This window comes from Triticum dicoccoides, chromosome 5A (assembly GCF_002162155.2).
Source record: "Triticum dicoccoides isolate Atlit2015 ecotype Zavitan chromosome 5A, WEW_v2.0, whole genome shotgun sequence".
Classification (NCBI taxonomy): Eukaryota; Viridiplantae; Streptophyta; class Magnoliopsida; order Poales; family Poaceae; genus Triticum; species Triticum dicoccoides.
Genome location: NC_041388.1, coordinates 255,812,896 through 255,830,154, shown reverse-complemented (window position 1 = coordinate 255,830,154; position 17,259 = coordinate 255,812,896). Strand labels below are relative to the sequence as shown.

The 17,259-nt window shown below is 46.1% G+C and overlaps 1 protein-coding gene across 14 annotated transcripts; it reads right to left on the bottom strand.

Moving 5' to 3' along the window:
* Window positions 1–9,603: 9,603 nt before the first annotated feature.
* LOC119300862 lies at window positions 9,604–16,964 on the bottom strand. Of its 14 annotated transcripts, none has more exons than XM_037577752.1 (8): window positions 16,415–16,964; window positions 15,736–16,273; window positions 15,512–15,621; window positions 14,406–14,677; window positions 13,802–14,278; window positions 13,166–13,365; window positions 11,226–11,405; window positions 9,604–10,032 (listed from the first exon to the last, which is right to left on the bottom strand). In XM_037577752.1, exons 1-2 carry the CDS (start codon window positions 16,959–16,961, stop codon window positions 15,789–15,791), a joined length of 1,032 nt encoding a protein of 343 aa, XP_037433649.1. In that variant the 5' UTR covers window positions 16,962–16,964; the 3' UTR covers window positions 9,604–10,032; window positions 11,226–11,405; window positions 13,166–13,365; window positions 13,802–14,278; window positions 14,406–14,677; window positions 15,512–15,621; window positions 15,736–15,788. The 14 variants fall into 14 exon arrangements, 9 of the variants coding, with proteins under 9 accessions (XP_037433649.1, XP_037433650.1, XP_037433654.1 ...); XM_037577753.1 differs by having other exon boundaries at window positions 9,604–11,405; window positions 13,802–13,928; window positions 14,131–14,278; XM_037577757.1 differs by having other exon boundaries at window positions 9,604–11,405; window positions 14,406–14,561; window positions 14,647–14,677.
* Window positions 16,965–17,259: the final 295 nt, after the last annotated feature.

The following is a 17,259-nucleotide window of genomic DNA, read 5'->3' as shown; positions in this document are numbered from 1 at the left end:
TATTGAGCTAGCCAAACGTTCATAACGTCTGCATCTGCTCCTGCAATAGGTCTGTCACCTAGCGGTGCATCAAGGACATAATTCTTCTGTGCAGCAATGAGGATAAACCTTAGATCACGGATCCAATCCGCATCATTGCTACTAACATCTTTCAACACAATTTTCTCTAGGAACATATCAAAATAAACACAGGGAAGCAACAACGCGAGCTATTGATCTACAACATAATTTGCAAAATACTACTAAGACTAAGTTCATGATAAATTTAAGTTCAATTAATCATATTACTTAAGAACTCCCACTTAGATAGACATCCCTCTAATCCTCTAAGTGATCACGTGATCCAAATCAACTAAACCATGTCCGATCATCACGTGAGATGGAGTAGTTTCAATGGTGAACATCACTATGTTGATCATATCTACTATATGATTCACGCTCGACCTTTCGGTCTCCGTGTTCCGAGGCCATATCTGTATATGCTTGGCTCGTCAAGTATAACCTGAGTATTCCGCGTGTGCAACTGTTTTGCACCCATTGTATTTGAACGTATAGCCTATCACACCCGATCATCATGTGGTGTCTCAGCACGAAGAACTTTCGCAACGGTGCATACTCAGGGAGAACACTTCTTGATAATTAGTGAGAGATCATCTTAAAATGCTACCGTCAATCAAAGCAAGATAAGATGCATAAAAGATAAACATCACATGCAATCAATATAAGTGATATGATATGGCCATCATCATCTTGTGCTTGTGATCTCCATCTTCGAAGCACCGTCATGATCACCACCGTCACCGGCGCGACACCTTGATCTCCATCGTAGCATCGTTGTCGTCTCGCCAATCTTATGCTTCCACGACTATCGCTACCGCTTAGTGATAAAGTAAAGCATTACAGCGCGATTGCATTGCATACAATAAAGCGACAACCATATGGCTCCTGCCAGTTGCCGATAACTCGGTTACAAAACATGATCATCTCATACAATAAAATTTAGTATCATGTTTTGAACATATCACATCACAACATGCCCTGCAAAAACAAGTTAGACGTCCTCTACTTTGTTGTTGCAAGTTTTACGTGGCTACTACGGGCTTAAGCAAGAACCAATCTTACCTACGCATCAAAACCACAACGATAGTTTGTCAAGTTGGTGCTGTTTTAACCTTCGCAAGGACCGGGCGTAGCCACACTTGGTTCAACTAAAGTTGGAGAAACTGTCACCCGCTAGCCACCTTTGTGCAAAGCACGTCGGGAGAATCGGTCTCGCGTAAGCGTACGCGTAATGTCGGCCCGGGCTGCTTCGTCCAACAATACCGCCGAACCAAAGTATGACATGCTGGTAAGCAGTATGACTTATATCGCCCACAACTCACTTGTGTTCTACTCGTGCATATAACATCAACACATAAAACCTAGGCTCGGATGCCACTGTTGGGGAACGTAGTAATTTCAAAAAAATTCCTACGCACACGCAAGATCATGGTGATGCATAGCAACGAGAGGGGAGAGTGTGATCTACGTACCCTTGTAGACCGACAGCGGAAGCGTTGTGACAACGCAGTTGATGTAGTCGTACGTCTTCACGATCCGACCGATCCAAGCACCGTTACTCCGGCACATCCGAGTTCTTGGCACACGTTCAGCTCGATGACGATCCCCGGGCTCTGATCCAGCAAAGCATCGGGAAGGAGTTCCGTCAGCATGACGGCGTGGTGACGATCTTGATGTTCTACCGTCGCAGGGCTTCGCCTAAGCACCGGTACAATATGACCGAGGTGGGATAAGGTGGAGGGGGGCACCGCACACGGCTAAGGAACGATCACGAAGATCAACTTGTGTGTCTAGAGGTGCCCCCCTGCCACCGTATATAAAGGAGCAAGGGGGAGGGGGCGGCCGGCCTAGGAGGGGGCGCGCCAAGGGGAGTCCTACTCCCACCGGGAGTAGGACTACTTCCTTCCTTGTTGGAGTAGGAGAAGGGGAAAGAGGGGAAGAGGAAGAAGGAAAAGGGGGCTGCGCCCCTTGTCCAATTCGGACCAGAGGGGGGGCGCAGGCCTCCTTCCTTTTGGCCTCTCTCCTCTATTCCCGTATGGCCCAATAAGGCCCATATACTCCCCGGCGAATTCCCGTAACTCTCCGGTACTCCGAAAAATACCCGAATCACTCGGAACCTTTCCGATGTCCGAATATAGTCGTCCAATATGTCGATCTTTACGTCTCGACCATTTCGAGACTCCTCGTCATGTCCCCGATCTCATCCGGGACTCCTAACTCCTTCGGTACATCAAAACTCATAAACTCATAATATAACTGTCATCGAAACCTTAAGCGTGCGGACCCTACGGTTCAAGAACAATGTAGACATGACCGAGACACGTCTCCGGTCAATAACCAATAGCGGGACCTAGATGCCCATATTGGCTCCTACATATTCTACGAAGATCTTTATCGGTCAGACCGCATAACAACATACATTGTTCCCTTTGTCATCGATATGTTACTTGCCTGAGATTCGATCGTCGGTATCTTAATACCTAGTTCAATCTCGTTACCGGCAAGTCTCTTTACTCGTTCTGTAATACATCATCTCACAACTAACTCATTAGTTGCAATGCTTGCAAGGCTTATGTGATGTGCATTACCGAGAGGGCCCAGAGATACCTCTCCGACAATCGGAGTGACAGATCCTAATCTCAAAATACGCCAACCCAACATGTACCTTTGGAGACACCTGTAGAGCTCCTTTATAATCACCCAGTTACGTTGTGACGTTTGGTAGCACACAAAGTGTTCCTCCGGCAAACGGGAGTTGCATAATCTCATAGTCATAGGAACATGTATAAGTCATGAAGAAAGCAATAGCAACATACTAAACGATCGGGTGCTAAGCTAATGGAATGGGTCATGTCAATCACATCATTCTCCTAATGATATGATCCCGTTAATCAAATAACAACTCTTTTGTTTATGGTTAGGAAACATAACCATCTTCGATTAACGAGCTAGTCAAGTAGAGGCATACTAGTGACACTCTGTTTGTCTATGTATTCACACGTGTATTATGTTTCCGGTTAATACAATTCTAGCATGAATAATAAACATTTATCATGATATAAGGAAATAAATAATAACTTTATTATTGCCTCTAGGGCATATTTCCTTCAATCCATAGTATGGGAAGGGGAACCCGGCAATAACAGCCCGGACCCAACCGCACTGCCCGACACCGAACACTCTGACATAATTGGAGGCTCTGCCAATGAAATAACACTTTCAGCCCACGTAATAATGGCCGTCATCGCCCCGTGGACAGAACCATTCCTCGCCTACCTTACTAGGCAGGAACTCCCCGAGGACCAAAATGAGGCACGCTGCATAGTGCGGCGATCTAAAGCCTATAAAGTCCATGAGGGAGAGCTTTATAAGAAAAGCGCTATCGGAGTCCTTCAAAGGTGCATCTCCAAAGAGGAAGGGCGGAACCTCCTGGCTGAAATTCATGCCGGACTCGGTGGTCATCACGCTGCAGCTCGGTCCCTTGTAAGCAAGGCCTTCCGTACAGGCTTTTATTGGCCGACGACCCAGGCAGACGCCCAGGACTTAGTCCAACGATGCGTCGGTTGCCAGCTTTTTGCAAACCAAAGCCATATACCACCCACCGTCCTCCAAACTATCCCCATCACTTGGCCCTTCGCGGTCTGGGGGCTTGACATGGTTGGAACCCTTAAAGGCGGAACCCACAAGAAAAAATACTTACTGGTCATGGTGGATAAGTTCACCAAATGGATAGAAGCCAAGCTTGTTAAGACGGTCGAATCCGGACTGGTGATAGACTTTATATCCGGGGTTGTACACCGTTACGGCGTCCCCCACAGCATTATCACTGATAACGACACGAACTTTACGGCCGATGAGGTAAAACTCTGGTGCAAAAATATGGGCATCAAACTCGATTATGCTTTCGTCTATCACCCACAAACTAACGGTCAGGTCGAACGTGCAAATGGTCTTATCATGAGCGGCATCAAACCCAGATTAGTGCGGTCCCTTAAGGAATCTAATATGCACTGGGTAGAGGAGCTCGACTCCATACTCTAGGGGCTGCGGACCACGCTGAATCGCACCACCAGATACACACCATTCTTCATGGTGTACGGCGCAGAGGCAGTTTTGCCCTGCGACATAATTCATGACTCACCTCGAGTGCGCGTGTACGAAGAAAGAGAAGCCGAGCTCGATCGGCAAGACAGTTTGGACGCCTTGGGGGAAGAGCGTGACGTGGCAAAAGCCCGTTCCGCATTTTATCAACAGCAGGCTCGAAGATACCAAAGCAGAGAAGTACGGGCCAAAAATTACAACGTTGGCGAATTAGTTTTACGCATGCCGGATAAGAAAAAGGACAAACTCAAGCCCAAGTGGGAAGGTCCCTTCATAATTGACCAAGTCCTGACTGATGGAGCGTACCGCCTGCGAGATACATCGGATAACCGACTCGAGCCAAACCCATGGAACGCAGCCCGTCTCCGAAGATTCTACGCCTAGCGCCGGACTCTGTGTTCGTCTCCTTCCTCTGTCCATTTTTTATATACTTTATGTCTTACATTTCTCTCCTTCTCCTCTCTCTCTCTCTCTCTCTCTCTTATAGCCTTTAAAGGCTCATACAGTGATGCGCTATCCGCGCTCATTAAACCTGGGGGCTTCCTTAAACAGAAGCTTATTTATACGGGCTTCATGCCCAACACATGTGTCACACTTTCGCATGTACCTTTTATTCACCATTATATGCATCGATATGACTTAAGTTTTGGCCAAGCTGGGTTGCCTGGCTCCTGTGCTTACCCCTACGTTCCCGATTGTTCGGCTAGGTGGTAAAGGGAGCACCTCTGCGATTGTTACTGTCGGGTCAGCCGGATGTGTACCTCAGACTGGGTGAAGCCGAAAGCTAGCGTTCTTAAGGGAATATTCGGTCGGTGAACTAAAGATGATCCTTTTTTCACTTATTTATCTATACGCCCCCAGATGTTTTTCCAGCGTCTCTTTTCGCAGAATGGACATGCACTTTAGGGCATGCCTCCCAGGGAAAGGAACCCCTAAGGAACTATTCTCCCTGGAAGATGTTTCTTACTAACCATGTAATATAACATAACTAGTTGGGCACTTGTCTGTTCAAGCACTAATGACCCCTACGCCTGGTCTCCATGCATACCCCAGTTCTTATATAACCGTGAGGGTATTCGGACACACTCTGGACCATCAGGTCCTGAGGTTGAAGCGAAAAGGTCGGCCATGACAAATGATCTACAATCCGGCTAGAAGGCATTACACATGTCAATTATAATTACATAGTCAATCTGACTAATTGTATTCCTCTTCAATACCATCTAACAGGCTGTCTAGTTTACAGTCCTGTTGGGAATACTTTGCGGCTAATTCTACTTGGCCGTATACTAAGCTCACAGGGATCTCCTTCCCATCGGGCCCCACGGGTCCGACCTCGGCCATGTGGTTTGGGTCAGCCTTCGTGTACCGCGTCTTCACCATGGCCCAGGCCTCCCTGGCGCCTTGACAGCAGGCAGACATCTTCCACAATCGGAAGCGCCGCCGCGCTCCCTTCAGCTTCTCTACAAGCTCTCCAAGGCCTTCGGGCATGGAGACGGATGGCCACAAGGCCTGGGCGATGCTTTGCATCACCTGCCGAACTCGCTCGTGCAGTTGTGAGAGCTCGGGAAGAAGGTCACCCGTAGAACCGGGCATTTCCTCCGCAGGACGACCTGTTAGCATACCTACAGACATTACTCTGTTAGTCGACTTCCTCGCGGAACTCTTTTTTTCAAAGTATGTTTAAGCACTTACTATATATGTCGCGTCGAAGGCGCTGATTCTCCTTCACGGAGTCCAACAGCTGGGCACGAACATCCTTCAGTTCAACGCCCAGCTTGGTGTTGGCATCTTGGAGATCGTTCTTCTCCCGCCTCACCTTTGTCAGCACGCTCTCACCAGCCTTTAGCTGGCGTCGGAGTTGTTGCTCTTCCGGATTTAATCCGGCGCCATCTGCAATTTCATTTGTCAGATTTGCACCCACGCCGCACTTCACAAAATACTTATCTTTCGAAGCGTATATTACCAAAGGGGGTCTCCTTGGGCTCCCCTGCCGCAGATAGTGCGGCCTCAAGTTGGGCTTTGCACTCTTCCAGCTCCTGGGACAGTAGGGTATTCTTTTCTGTAAGAACTTGCATAACAAATGATCCTTAAATCAGTTATTCTAACTGTTTCAAGTCTCGGGGGCTACTGGTATATATATAATTACCAAAATTTTCTTACCCGTATGTCTTTTACATATTGCTCCATGGCTCTGGCTAGACCATTTTGAGCGGCACGGAGGTACGCATCTCCCGAATTGAAGGCATCCAATGCCTCTTGGGAGAAACAAGCGTCGCGAAAAACTGTCCGGTGACGGATGTGGTTCATGGCACTCTCCACCTCGGAATTGGTGGCAAATAGCATGTCCGCATCCTCTGTCGGAGGAGCGTCTGGTGCGCGCCTCGTGTTCGCCTCCGCGTCCAGACCAGGCTTTGGAGCCTGGCTGGTGGAGGCGCGATTGGCAACCTCTCCGGATATAGTCCGGCGAGGTCTCTTCGTCCTGAAGAGAGCACGAGCGTTAGTATGCCTTGAAGGAATAACACCTGGGAATAAGATGGCACGCTATACCTTTGCGCCGGCGTCTCAGTCCAGACCGCACTTCTTTTCAGCCCGCGGGGCCTTGCCGCCCCTCGTTGGCTAGTCGCCGCAGGCTCGGCCTCCCGTCTCAAGGACCTCCCCTGCAAAACACGGTTGTCATACGGCAATCGAAAACACGCGAGGATAGGTCTCTTTTCAAAGTGCTGGGACTTCAGTCTCAGTTACCTGTGAGGCTGGGAGTAGCCCTGGGTAATCGGCCGTAATGGCCACCAAGGCGTTGTCTTTGCTCAATTGATGAAACACCCCATCAATCAGCTCCACAGACAAGTCCGGATCCTCTTGAGAGGCCGGGTCGAGGAACCGTCCCGGATCCTCGGGTTGTGGAGGAGGGCTGTTTATTTCTTTAACAACCCGGCGCAGTTCCTGCATTGAAGTCGTTAGACTGAATATTTAACAATAGGAATATAAAACGGATGGGCAAGTAAAAGTGTCCACTTACCCAACTTGGGGGATTGTACATAGAAAATCCACCCTGAGGGTTGACGCGGAGAAATTTCTCCTCTTCTTCCGTGTACAAAGTGGACAAGATCTTTATTAGAGCGGCAGCCGAATCCAGCCCCTTACGGCCGTGGCGGGTGGCGTCGTCCTCCCCGTTGAAGTCCCACATGGGGCGGCCTCTATACTGAAGCGGCTGCACCCCTCGCATGATGCATGCGGCCATGACCCCGATCATGGTAAGTCCGGAATGAGCTAACAATCTTATCCGGCCCATCAGGTAAAGAACGTCATTTCCCTCTGAGGGCTCCGTGGACGCCAGCTGAGGCGCTTCTTTAGGGGAGCACTGTCGAACTCAGGAAGGCCGATCCGGACAGGACCCGGCAGCGGGACGTCCTCTATATAAAACCATTCCGAAGGCCAGTCTTCGGACGCCTTCTTTGGGGTTCCGGATAGATATCCGGTCCCGGCGAAGCGCCACACTTCGGCTCCGCCCACTTGATATATTGACCCCTTCTTAGAACGGGGCACAAGGCAGAATAGCCTTTTCCACAGTGCGAAATGAGCCTCGCAGCCCAAAAACAGCTCGCAAAGGGCTACGAAACCCGCGATATGCAATATGGAGGCAGGCGTGAGGTTGTGCAGCTGGAGGCCATAGAACTCCAAGAGCCCCCGGAGAAACGGATGAATCGGAAATCCGAGCCCTCTTATTAAGTAAGGGACAAGGCATACCCGCTCTCCTTTGGAGGGATTGGGGGCGCTCTCCGCTTGCTCTCCACCATTATAGGTGGCAAGTCCGGCTCGAACCGGGACCATATAGGCCGGGGGGAGAAATCCCTTGGTCTGGAGCGTCGCTAGCTCGCTGTGCGGGATGGAGCACCTCTTCCAATCTCCAGGCTGAGGGCTGGAAGGGCGAGAGGAGGAGCTGTGGCGGCCGGCCATGATAGAATGGACCTCTGTCGGATACGCTCTGATGAATACTCGCGGAGGGAAGAAGGTGTGGTTTGGATCTAAATCCTCGTCCCCTTAAATAAGCGGCTCATTCACGCGCCTAGGGGTCTAAATATAAAAAAACACTCTAACTTTTCATATTCGTTTGACACGTGGAAAACGGCCATTATTGGGCGTAGAAGCCAAGGAGCGCTACAAGAAACCGGACATTTTCAATAGGTACACGGAATTTGAAGAACCCGCCTTGCAATGCCGAAGACAATCTGCGCGCCGGACTCGTCGTCATTGAAGCCTGGTTCGGGGGCTACCGAGGGAGTCCTGGATTAGGGGGTGTTCGGATAGCCGGACTATACCTTCGGCCGGACTCCTGGACTATGAAGATACAAGATCGAAGACTTCGTCCCGTGTCCAGAAGGGACTTTCCTTGGCGTGGAAGGCAAGTTGGCGATACGGATATGCAGATCTCCTACCATTATAACCGACTCTGTGTAACCCTAGCCCTCTCTAGTGTCTATATAAACCGGAAGGTTTTAGTCCGTAGGACGAACAACAATCATACCATAGGCTAACTTCTATGGTTTAGCCTCTCTGATCTCGTGGTAGATCTACTACCCATATCATCAATATTAATCAAGCAGCACGTAGGGTTTTACCTGTTACCATCCGCCTAGGCGCACAGTTCAGGACCCCCTACCCGAGATCCGCCGGTTTTGACACGACAGTACTGTAATGAACTCATTCTTTATTTATACTAGTAGAACGCCCGTGCGTTGCAACGGGCTGCATTGGCGACTTCTTTTTTTCTTTGTTCCATCCATCAACTAAAAATGTTCCTTGAGGTGATACGTGGATGGACAAATTTACAATCATACTAAAATATCAATGGTTTAAAATATATTTATCAAAAAAATAATTCTACAACACATCCGACATTAAGGTTATGGTATCTGACAAATAGGGAACAAACACAATGATGACTTACCATCAAATCTCATTTATATTTCAGAACATGTTTTTCCTACCAATGTGTGCAAGATCTCTCTCCCAATTCCCCCTTCCCTCGCTCCCTTGATCTCTCCCCCTCTCTCTCTCGCTCACTCTCTCCCGATCTCAGGTGTGTTGCCTTCTCAAGAAGGCTCCAATGCTCTAGTAGCGGTCTAATGAGCTGGTCGTCATTATTCGGTGGTGACAACAACGATGAGGAGGAACACCGCAAGATGTTGCTGATGTTCTTAATCTCTTCCATGTGGTCATTGTCGCTACTGCATGGGGTGTCGTTCATCAAGAGGGCTTCAACCAAGAACCATAATTTGATTGACTACCCACAAAAAATAGAACTATTCTTTACAACTTTCTGAAAAGCTAAATATAATTCAAAAATAATTATGAAGAGAGGTTAGTAAATAAAAATACAAGTCATGACTAAAATATTAAAGTGAGAAAATTATTATTTTTTACCTCATAACAGATATTGTGGCATACTATCTTTCAATATTCCTTATTTAGTGCCAATGTAAATTCCATACATTAAATGTCTAGATCATCTGAAATGGCCATGAAATTACAAAGTGGGAAGGTGGAACAACATTTACACAAGTATAGCATGCAAAATCAGCAACTTATGTGTATAGTCTACAACTTCATCAGGGCAAGTAAAAAAAATCTGTCCGGCGTATAAGTTGTACATAAAAAACTGCAGTTAAACCAATGGACAATTGGAATGGATGGTGCCTACAATCGCTGTGACAACAGGCTCACCAGCAAGGTTGCACTTGTAGATCATCATTTTCTGTGCAAGGAATATCTTCTCAACTGAAATCTCCATTCCAAAATCACCTCTGGCCATGAAGTAATTGGTTTCCCACAAAGTGTCATCAAAGTTTACAATGCCCTCTTGGTTTCAACCTACCAATTCAAGAAAGAATAACAACATAGCCGACATGGTCACGGGCAAGCACGTATGTTTATAGGCACAGTAGATTTAGTCAACACAGCAGTTGAACGAAGCTAAGTAATCTGAACAATTTTACAAGTACCAAGAAATAAAACTTACCACAGGAGATGCAAGAAATAAAATTAGGCAAAACTTGTTCAACAAATTATGCTAAGGCTTTTGTGAACCAAGTGTATTCATTAAGGAAAGCACATAGAAGAGAACCAATTATGTATTTTTTGACTATATAACACATAATAGACTATAATGTTTTTTTACAAACAGGAGTAGATGTGAAACATGTCCTCGGAGAGACAAAGAGTTCATGGGTTCCAGAATCAAGTGTGTATATTAACAAAAAGTTGGACGTTATAACAGTAAGTTGTCGAGTGTGTATATTAACAAAAAGTTGGACGACATAACAGTAAGGCAACTCAATGAATGGAAGGAACATCATCTGTGGTTGCCCTGGTACTTAACTGACATGCAAAAACAGTTCATCACTGCAGAGAGTATCGAAAGTTCAGGAAGGAAAGAAAAAAAACATTAACAAAGCTCGATAACATTACCATAATAATAACACAAAACAAGGATATTTGAATCAGATTTGTAATTCAGGCCCAAAAATGTATATACTATAATAATAACGCAACCATCAAGTCTTTAGTTAATTCATAAAGAGCTGATTGCTTTTAAATGTTTCAGTCCGCTGCTTCTGTATAACAGTTAAAGAACATAAAGAACCACTGCCAACAAATTTCAGTTAACTAACCGACGAATGGATACATATCAAAACAACTAAATCTATAAGTAATGTAGACTAACAAATACGCATGACCATGAGTGCTTCACTGATTGCAGAAAATCAATACCTAGATAAGGTTAAGGATTCAGGCCAAAAATGCATACTACACTGATAACACACTACTAAAAAAAATCAGCAAGGTTCAGAATTCAGGCCCAAAAAAGGTATACTATACTAATAATAAGTAACCAGGAATTCTCGATTTGCTTCATTCAGGCCCAAAATACATATTGTACCAATAACACACAACCATCAAGTCTCAGTTCATTTACTTAAGAATTGATTGTATTTCAATGATTCCATCTCCTGCTATTCTTTAGCAGTTAAAACCAGGCTTCACCATGAAAATAGAAAAGATACCTAGTTCAGTCGCTCGTAGCTTTGGAGCATGCTTAATCAGTTTGTTCCTCATGAACCACATATCAGCGCACACATACAGACACACACGCGATGTGCTCAGCACCTCATGCTGCTAATCACTATGTCGTACCTCTAAGTTGCAATGGACACACATGTATCATTGCCACTCAATGGTTTACCCTGCAAGAAGTAGGAACAACACTAATCAGAGATGATCAGGTTCAGTAGAATGGACGGATAGGCAGAAAAAAATCACCGTGCAGCCAAAAGTATACATCTTCCAGCTTCCAATTTTGGAAAAGCTTAAAAATAGATATAATGTCATTTTTGTTCCGAAAGTATACATTAATGCGGTTGAAAAACAGGTCCTCTCTCTGTTTAAACAAATAGATATAGATTGATTTTCCATTCCAAAAGTATACGTTAACATGGTTGAAAAACAGATCACATCACCCCAGCTGTTAAAAGTCAATTAATCTTTTTAGTAAACAAAAATTATACTCCGTATTTCAGAATTTGGAGACGAGGCTAACTTTCCGTCTACTAAACCAACCAAGAAGAAATTCAACTCAGCCATGAGAGCTTTAAAAAAAGGATTTTAGTGTGATCTTACCGAAAAAGGCTTTCGCCCCGCTTTATATATAAAGCATCAATCAACAAGCACCCAGTACAAACACACGCCCCGCCACCGCAACACACGCACACACCCAGGGTAGGATACATAGGTGCTGAGCGCAGCAACACCACCCCTAGCACTACCCACGCAGAGATGAAGCTACATATGGCGAACCATGTGCTCCAAGGCGGCGCCTTCAGGACGGGAACGAACCGAATCGCCGCCACCGCCCGATCCAAAGATCAGAGTTTCCCCCGGAACCGCATGACAGACAATGAGAGCCGCGACGACGCCTTCAAGAAGGGAACGATCTTCGCCGCCGCTGGTCCGTCCGAAGATAGAAAAGGTTTTCACCTTGGCCAACACTCATCGCCACCGAAGCCACACCCCGGACACCACGCCGCCCACACGACCATGGTGACTGGGCAGCACCAAGGCACGGGCTCTGCCCACAAGCACTGCGCTACCACCACCAGGGCCGCCGCCCCAGCATCCAAGACCTCGACACCACCTCACCTGAGACACGTCGCACCCCAAAGGAACGACACCGGATCGCCGCAACCGCCCGATCCAAAGGTCACTCCTGTTGCACCGTGCGCGAGAGGAGCTCCGTCTAGCCGTGTCGGGCGCGGGACGAGCTCGATCCTGCAGCACCAGGACGCGAGACGAGCGGGGAGAGGGGAAGTCCCGGCGGCGCGCGGGTGGAGTCGCCCCTCGAGTCGCCAGAGGAGGGCGACGCGGGGGTGTTTTTTCACTCTAGTGTGATCTTTGGTATTTCAGCTTCAACCGAAGCTAGCCGCCATTCGCAGTTAGACAATGTAAATCCAAATTTTAGATGGTTTTTCGTTTAAACTGAAGATATAACAGCCTAGGCACTGCCACAATCGATGAACACAAAAATAATGTTCAATTAATTACTTAACGGCAGATAATCAGTGTACCACTACATGGTACCATAATAATTAATTAATTTGCAGCAATTCTAGACATCATTAACTCTTAGACACTGTAAAAGCAAATTGCAGATATATTTTTAGTTTAACCCGAGGCTACAACCTTATACGCACTACCACATTCGATGAACGCCACAACAATGTTCAGCACTACCACATGTAATCTGAATCTCCCCTGAACTTTTCAGTTTGACCACCCCCAGGCATATAATTGCAGCCTAACAAAGACGACATTGCTCCATGGGAGACTCATAGATTCAACTCGACCAAAGAATAAGATTTAATAATGGATTCAAATAATTAAGACGAAGATATTGTCCTGTGGCCCAAGAGAAAAGATATGTTTGGTAATTGGAAACGTGTGTAGATACCTTGATGGAGCGGTCTTGTTCAAAGGCTAAGGAGGCCTTGGAGAAGACCACCTTCCGGGTGAGCAACTTCTGCAGGGACTACACGCTGGCGCCCAAGTCCCTAAGGTTGCCAATGCTCCTTTGGGTTTGAAAACCTTCTCTTCACAGAATTATAGATCAATTTCTGAATTCTGGAGGACTGTACATAACGCATACTTCATCTGGAAAAATAAAACTAACTGTAATGAAAGCATCAATTGCAGTTGAAACAATAGTGCTAAAGAAAAAGGAAAGCTTGTGGCTGCTAATTGATTGCAGCGTATGTACCAAACAAATTACAATGCACTAACACAACATGCGAATTTAAAGAACTCCATATAGTGGATTCAACCACCCTGAACGAATGATATTATATATCAAGGGCATGAGTAATGCAGGTTTATATTTGTAACCAAATAAAGTAAAGAGTACATATTGACCAATGGAATTAACTGAAGCAATTAAATAAATTTGAGACGGTAACTACAAAGCATGAATACAATGAGAAACTACACAAATTCAATCTAACCATGTGTTAGTAGATTAGATGCTGCAAAAGGTTGCACAACCTTATGGGACACAAGCAGCCAAGTTAAACTAACTGAGGGATGAACTTACTCAATGAATCAACCACTTTGTTCTTGCCCCTGGCCTTATCAAACTTATACACAAGCAAATCTTGCATAGTTGGAGAAAATGAATATTCAAGATCGAGAAGAACATCTAGAAGCTCTCGTGCATCAATCTAGTGCAAAGACCATTGAGGTGTTGTTAGTTTTCCTAAATCACGAGAACCATCTTGATAAGGAAATGACACCTGTTTGGAAGATAATTATATCATAGTAGAGGTACTCGAACCCTGGGTGTTCATTTTGTTCCAGCCCTACTCAGATTTGTGCTAGTTCTAAAATAGTTAACAGAGATGCACAATGACAATGGGCACTAACCTGGGCCAGTGACCTAAGAATTTGGAGCGAAGATTACTATTTTTTAGCGCAACACACCCTCTGTTGGCGGTTAAAATACCTCATGTCTGGGCTCGTAGTTGAACTTCTTACTGTAATTCTTACTGTGCATTCCAATGAACCTGCAAACCTGCATCCAAAACAATCAATCTCACGACTGGCCATAATAATAAAAACAATCCACATGACCTTGCAAGCAAGAATATAGATGTAATTGATCAAAAATGAGGGAGATGGAATTTGTGTAAGTTCTGCACCTGTTCTAAGATCTCAGGTTGTAGTCGGCAGTGTAGGGGAGCAGTGATGTCGTGGCCGCACCATGGGGCTAGTCCTTGGTGTATGGGAGTTGTGCCATCAAGGCCGCACTGTTGGGGTAGTCCTTGATGTAGGGGAGCAGCTTCATCAGGGTCGCACTTGCCATCAGAGGGAGATGGAGCATCAGTGTGGTGATGGAGTAATGCATTTCGTTTATCTGGTTGCTGCATTTCACCAATGTACCTTTGAAAAGATTGAACAGATTATCTTCCACCTAAAAGTAACACGGCCATCTTCATGAGACTGTCTACGCACATGGATGCAAATAGAAGATAATTGATGTCTTTGTACCAGAAAGATGTAAATTGAATATTCGATGTGTGACTGATTGCTACATTTTTCAGTTGATGAGATACAATATTCAGTTAAGATACACTCCATCCGTCCCAAAATAACTTATTTTGGGTTGGAGGGAGTATATCATAACTACATTCCTATCATGCACTGAAGCTTCAAATTGTATTTACTTGAGACATACAAGATAGAAAATATATAAGAGGAAAAATAAATAAAGGTTCATGCACGAACAAAACCTCCAGTGCTTTCACCCAGGAAAAAAGCAAACACACGGGGTTTTTATGGTCCTTTGACGGATTGCCGTCCTAACTACCCCACCCCCCACCTATTTTCAGTGGGGGTGGGTCCCTCACACCCTTATTTTTTGTCCAACCAAAAGATCCCAACCAAGCTATCCCGTTAATCCCGTAAAACTCTCCCCGTGTGTCTAGCACTGCTCCAGATTGGCTATGCCTAAGCAATACAGTAACTAAGTTCTCTATATACTCTCTAGTTTGGTTATTGAATATGGGAGATTATGTTCCTTTTATTCCAGGAAAAAAAGGTCATTGAGTTTGTTCCTGTGAAAATTGTGATGGTCTATTTAAAGTTAGACATTTATAATACTAAATCTGGTCACATATGGGTGAATTAGTATGCCATCGCACATGTAGATGTTTTCCTGATGAATATAGATTAATTTATCATGATCAAATGCATCTAAGGATCCATGAATCAACTAATCATATGGAGTAACCAAATATCACCTTACCTCTTTCTAGAACTCTCATTCCCCTTGCACGGAATCACTCACGCGGAGCCTTTACAACCACTGCTTCAGCAGATCCTTGCACTATTGTGGTCGTGGCCTTTTGCAAATCCCTGAACAACAAACAAACAACAATAAAAACGGTTGTCCACAAATCTGATCATGCGAGTATGTTTTTCAGTTGGTAGTTATGAACTTATCAGTGGAATAGTAATTAAGTACCATACATTCAAAGATATTTCTGGATCCCAACGCCGAGATTGGCATTATCGTGGCTTCTCTACAAAAGCACAATATCCAGAGGTATTTTGGGATCCTCCAGACACAAAGGGGCGAGTACCAACCATTGTTGTGCTAGCCCTAGTGTGACACATGTCGCGACCGATAGAGGATGTTGGCCCAGCCGGTGATGCTCCCTGAGACCATCTAGACCGACCGCTACAGTCAAAGCTGATGGAGCCTGCTCCGACGCCATTGGCATGCATGCAGTGTGGTTATGGTGGACTCCAGCGATTGCGTCGATGCGATGATCATAGCCCACCCTGTACATCCAAAAGTCCATGAACATGCACACCATAAGCGAGGAGCGCGTCATGCATGCCAACGGTGACCAAGCTGGAAAGGGCGGTGCCGGACTCCAGGATGCCGAGAGACACCAGCATACTCGGGCATGAACGACACCATCACTCTCATGCCAGAATCGGTATGTGACCACAAAGGCTACCTTGCCGAATACAACAGACTGATAATACTCCCAGGTAGGAACTTGAAATTGGTAATAAGTTTTCGATCAAGTAATCAAGTTGGCAAGATATAAAAATCAGAATAGAAAAGGGCGAACATAGAAAGAAAGAAGAACATGGAGATGGCGTTGACATCCACAATTAATGGATCGAAAATCCATACCAACAACCTGGAGGCGACGGCCGCATCTGCGCCTCCACGCGCGAGGACGATTGCGCACGCTCCGGCGCGAGATCAGGGCATTAGACATATGGCTTCTCGCCGCACAGGAAGCTCCAGCCCGAGTCGACCCTGGCGCCACATCGGCCAAAGAGGCGGCGACTCCCAGCGCGGAGCGCATGACGACAGTGACAAAGCGGTCATGGCCTTCAACCTCGATGTGAGGCGGCCAGTGGCCATCGCTCCCTCCCGGCTTCCTTGCTCTTGATCCACGCCCGCAGCAGCAAGGCGACGGATCCAATGGAGGTGGTGCGTGAGGGCGGGTTGGGCGGCGAGGGACAACATGCGGGAGCACGCCGGGAGGGGGAAACCTAGCTGCGAAACAAAATCTGGTGATCATCGGGAGACATCGCGTCGGCGTGAGATGAAGATTCAGATCGAGAATTGGGGTGCGGCGGCGGAGCTTGGGATTGAGGGAGGGAGCAGGTACGCGACTCGTGCGGCATCGAGGGCACGAGGATTCGGGTGCGAGGCTCTGGCTAATTTTCATAGGTTACCGTCGTAGATTTTTTCTAGAACGATTTTCTGTCGATAAACCGTAGTGTTTTACAAGGGAGGAAGGGGTGAATTGCTGGGTAGCGGAAGGTGGAATCCAGGACGAAAATTAACCGTCTCTGGTGGGACGAAAATTGACCGGCGGAGACTACCAACTGCTTCATTAGAAGTAGAGATTGGTGTTAAACCTACTGTATTCCAACTTATCTATGGTTTATAGACTCTTTTAATAGCCATAAATTCATCAAAATAAGCAAACAATACACGAAAAACAGAATCTGTTAAAAATAGAA

Bases quoted from the DNA above. Each gene is read 5' to 3' on its own strand.
- LOC119300862 (XM_037577751.1), bottom strand. From the start codon at position 16,961: ATGAAAATTAGCCAGAGCCTCGCACCCGAATCCTCGTGCCCTCGATGC. The intron at 16,274-16,414 runs GTATGGATTTTC...ACCAATTTCAAG, and splicing joins CCGTCGCCTCCAGGTTGTTG to TTCCTACCTGGGAGTATTAT.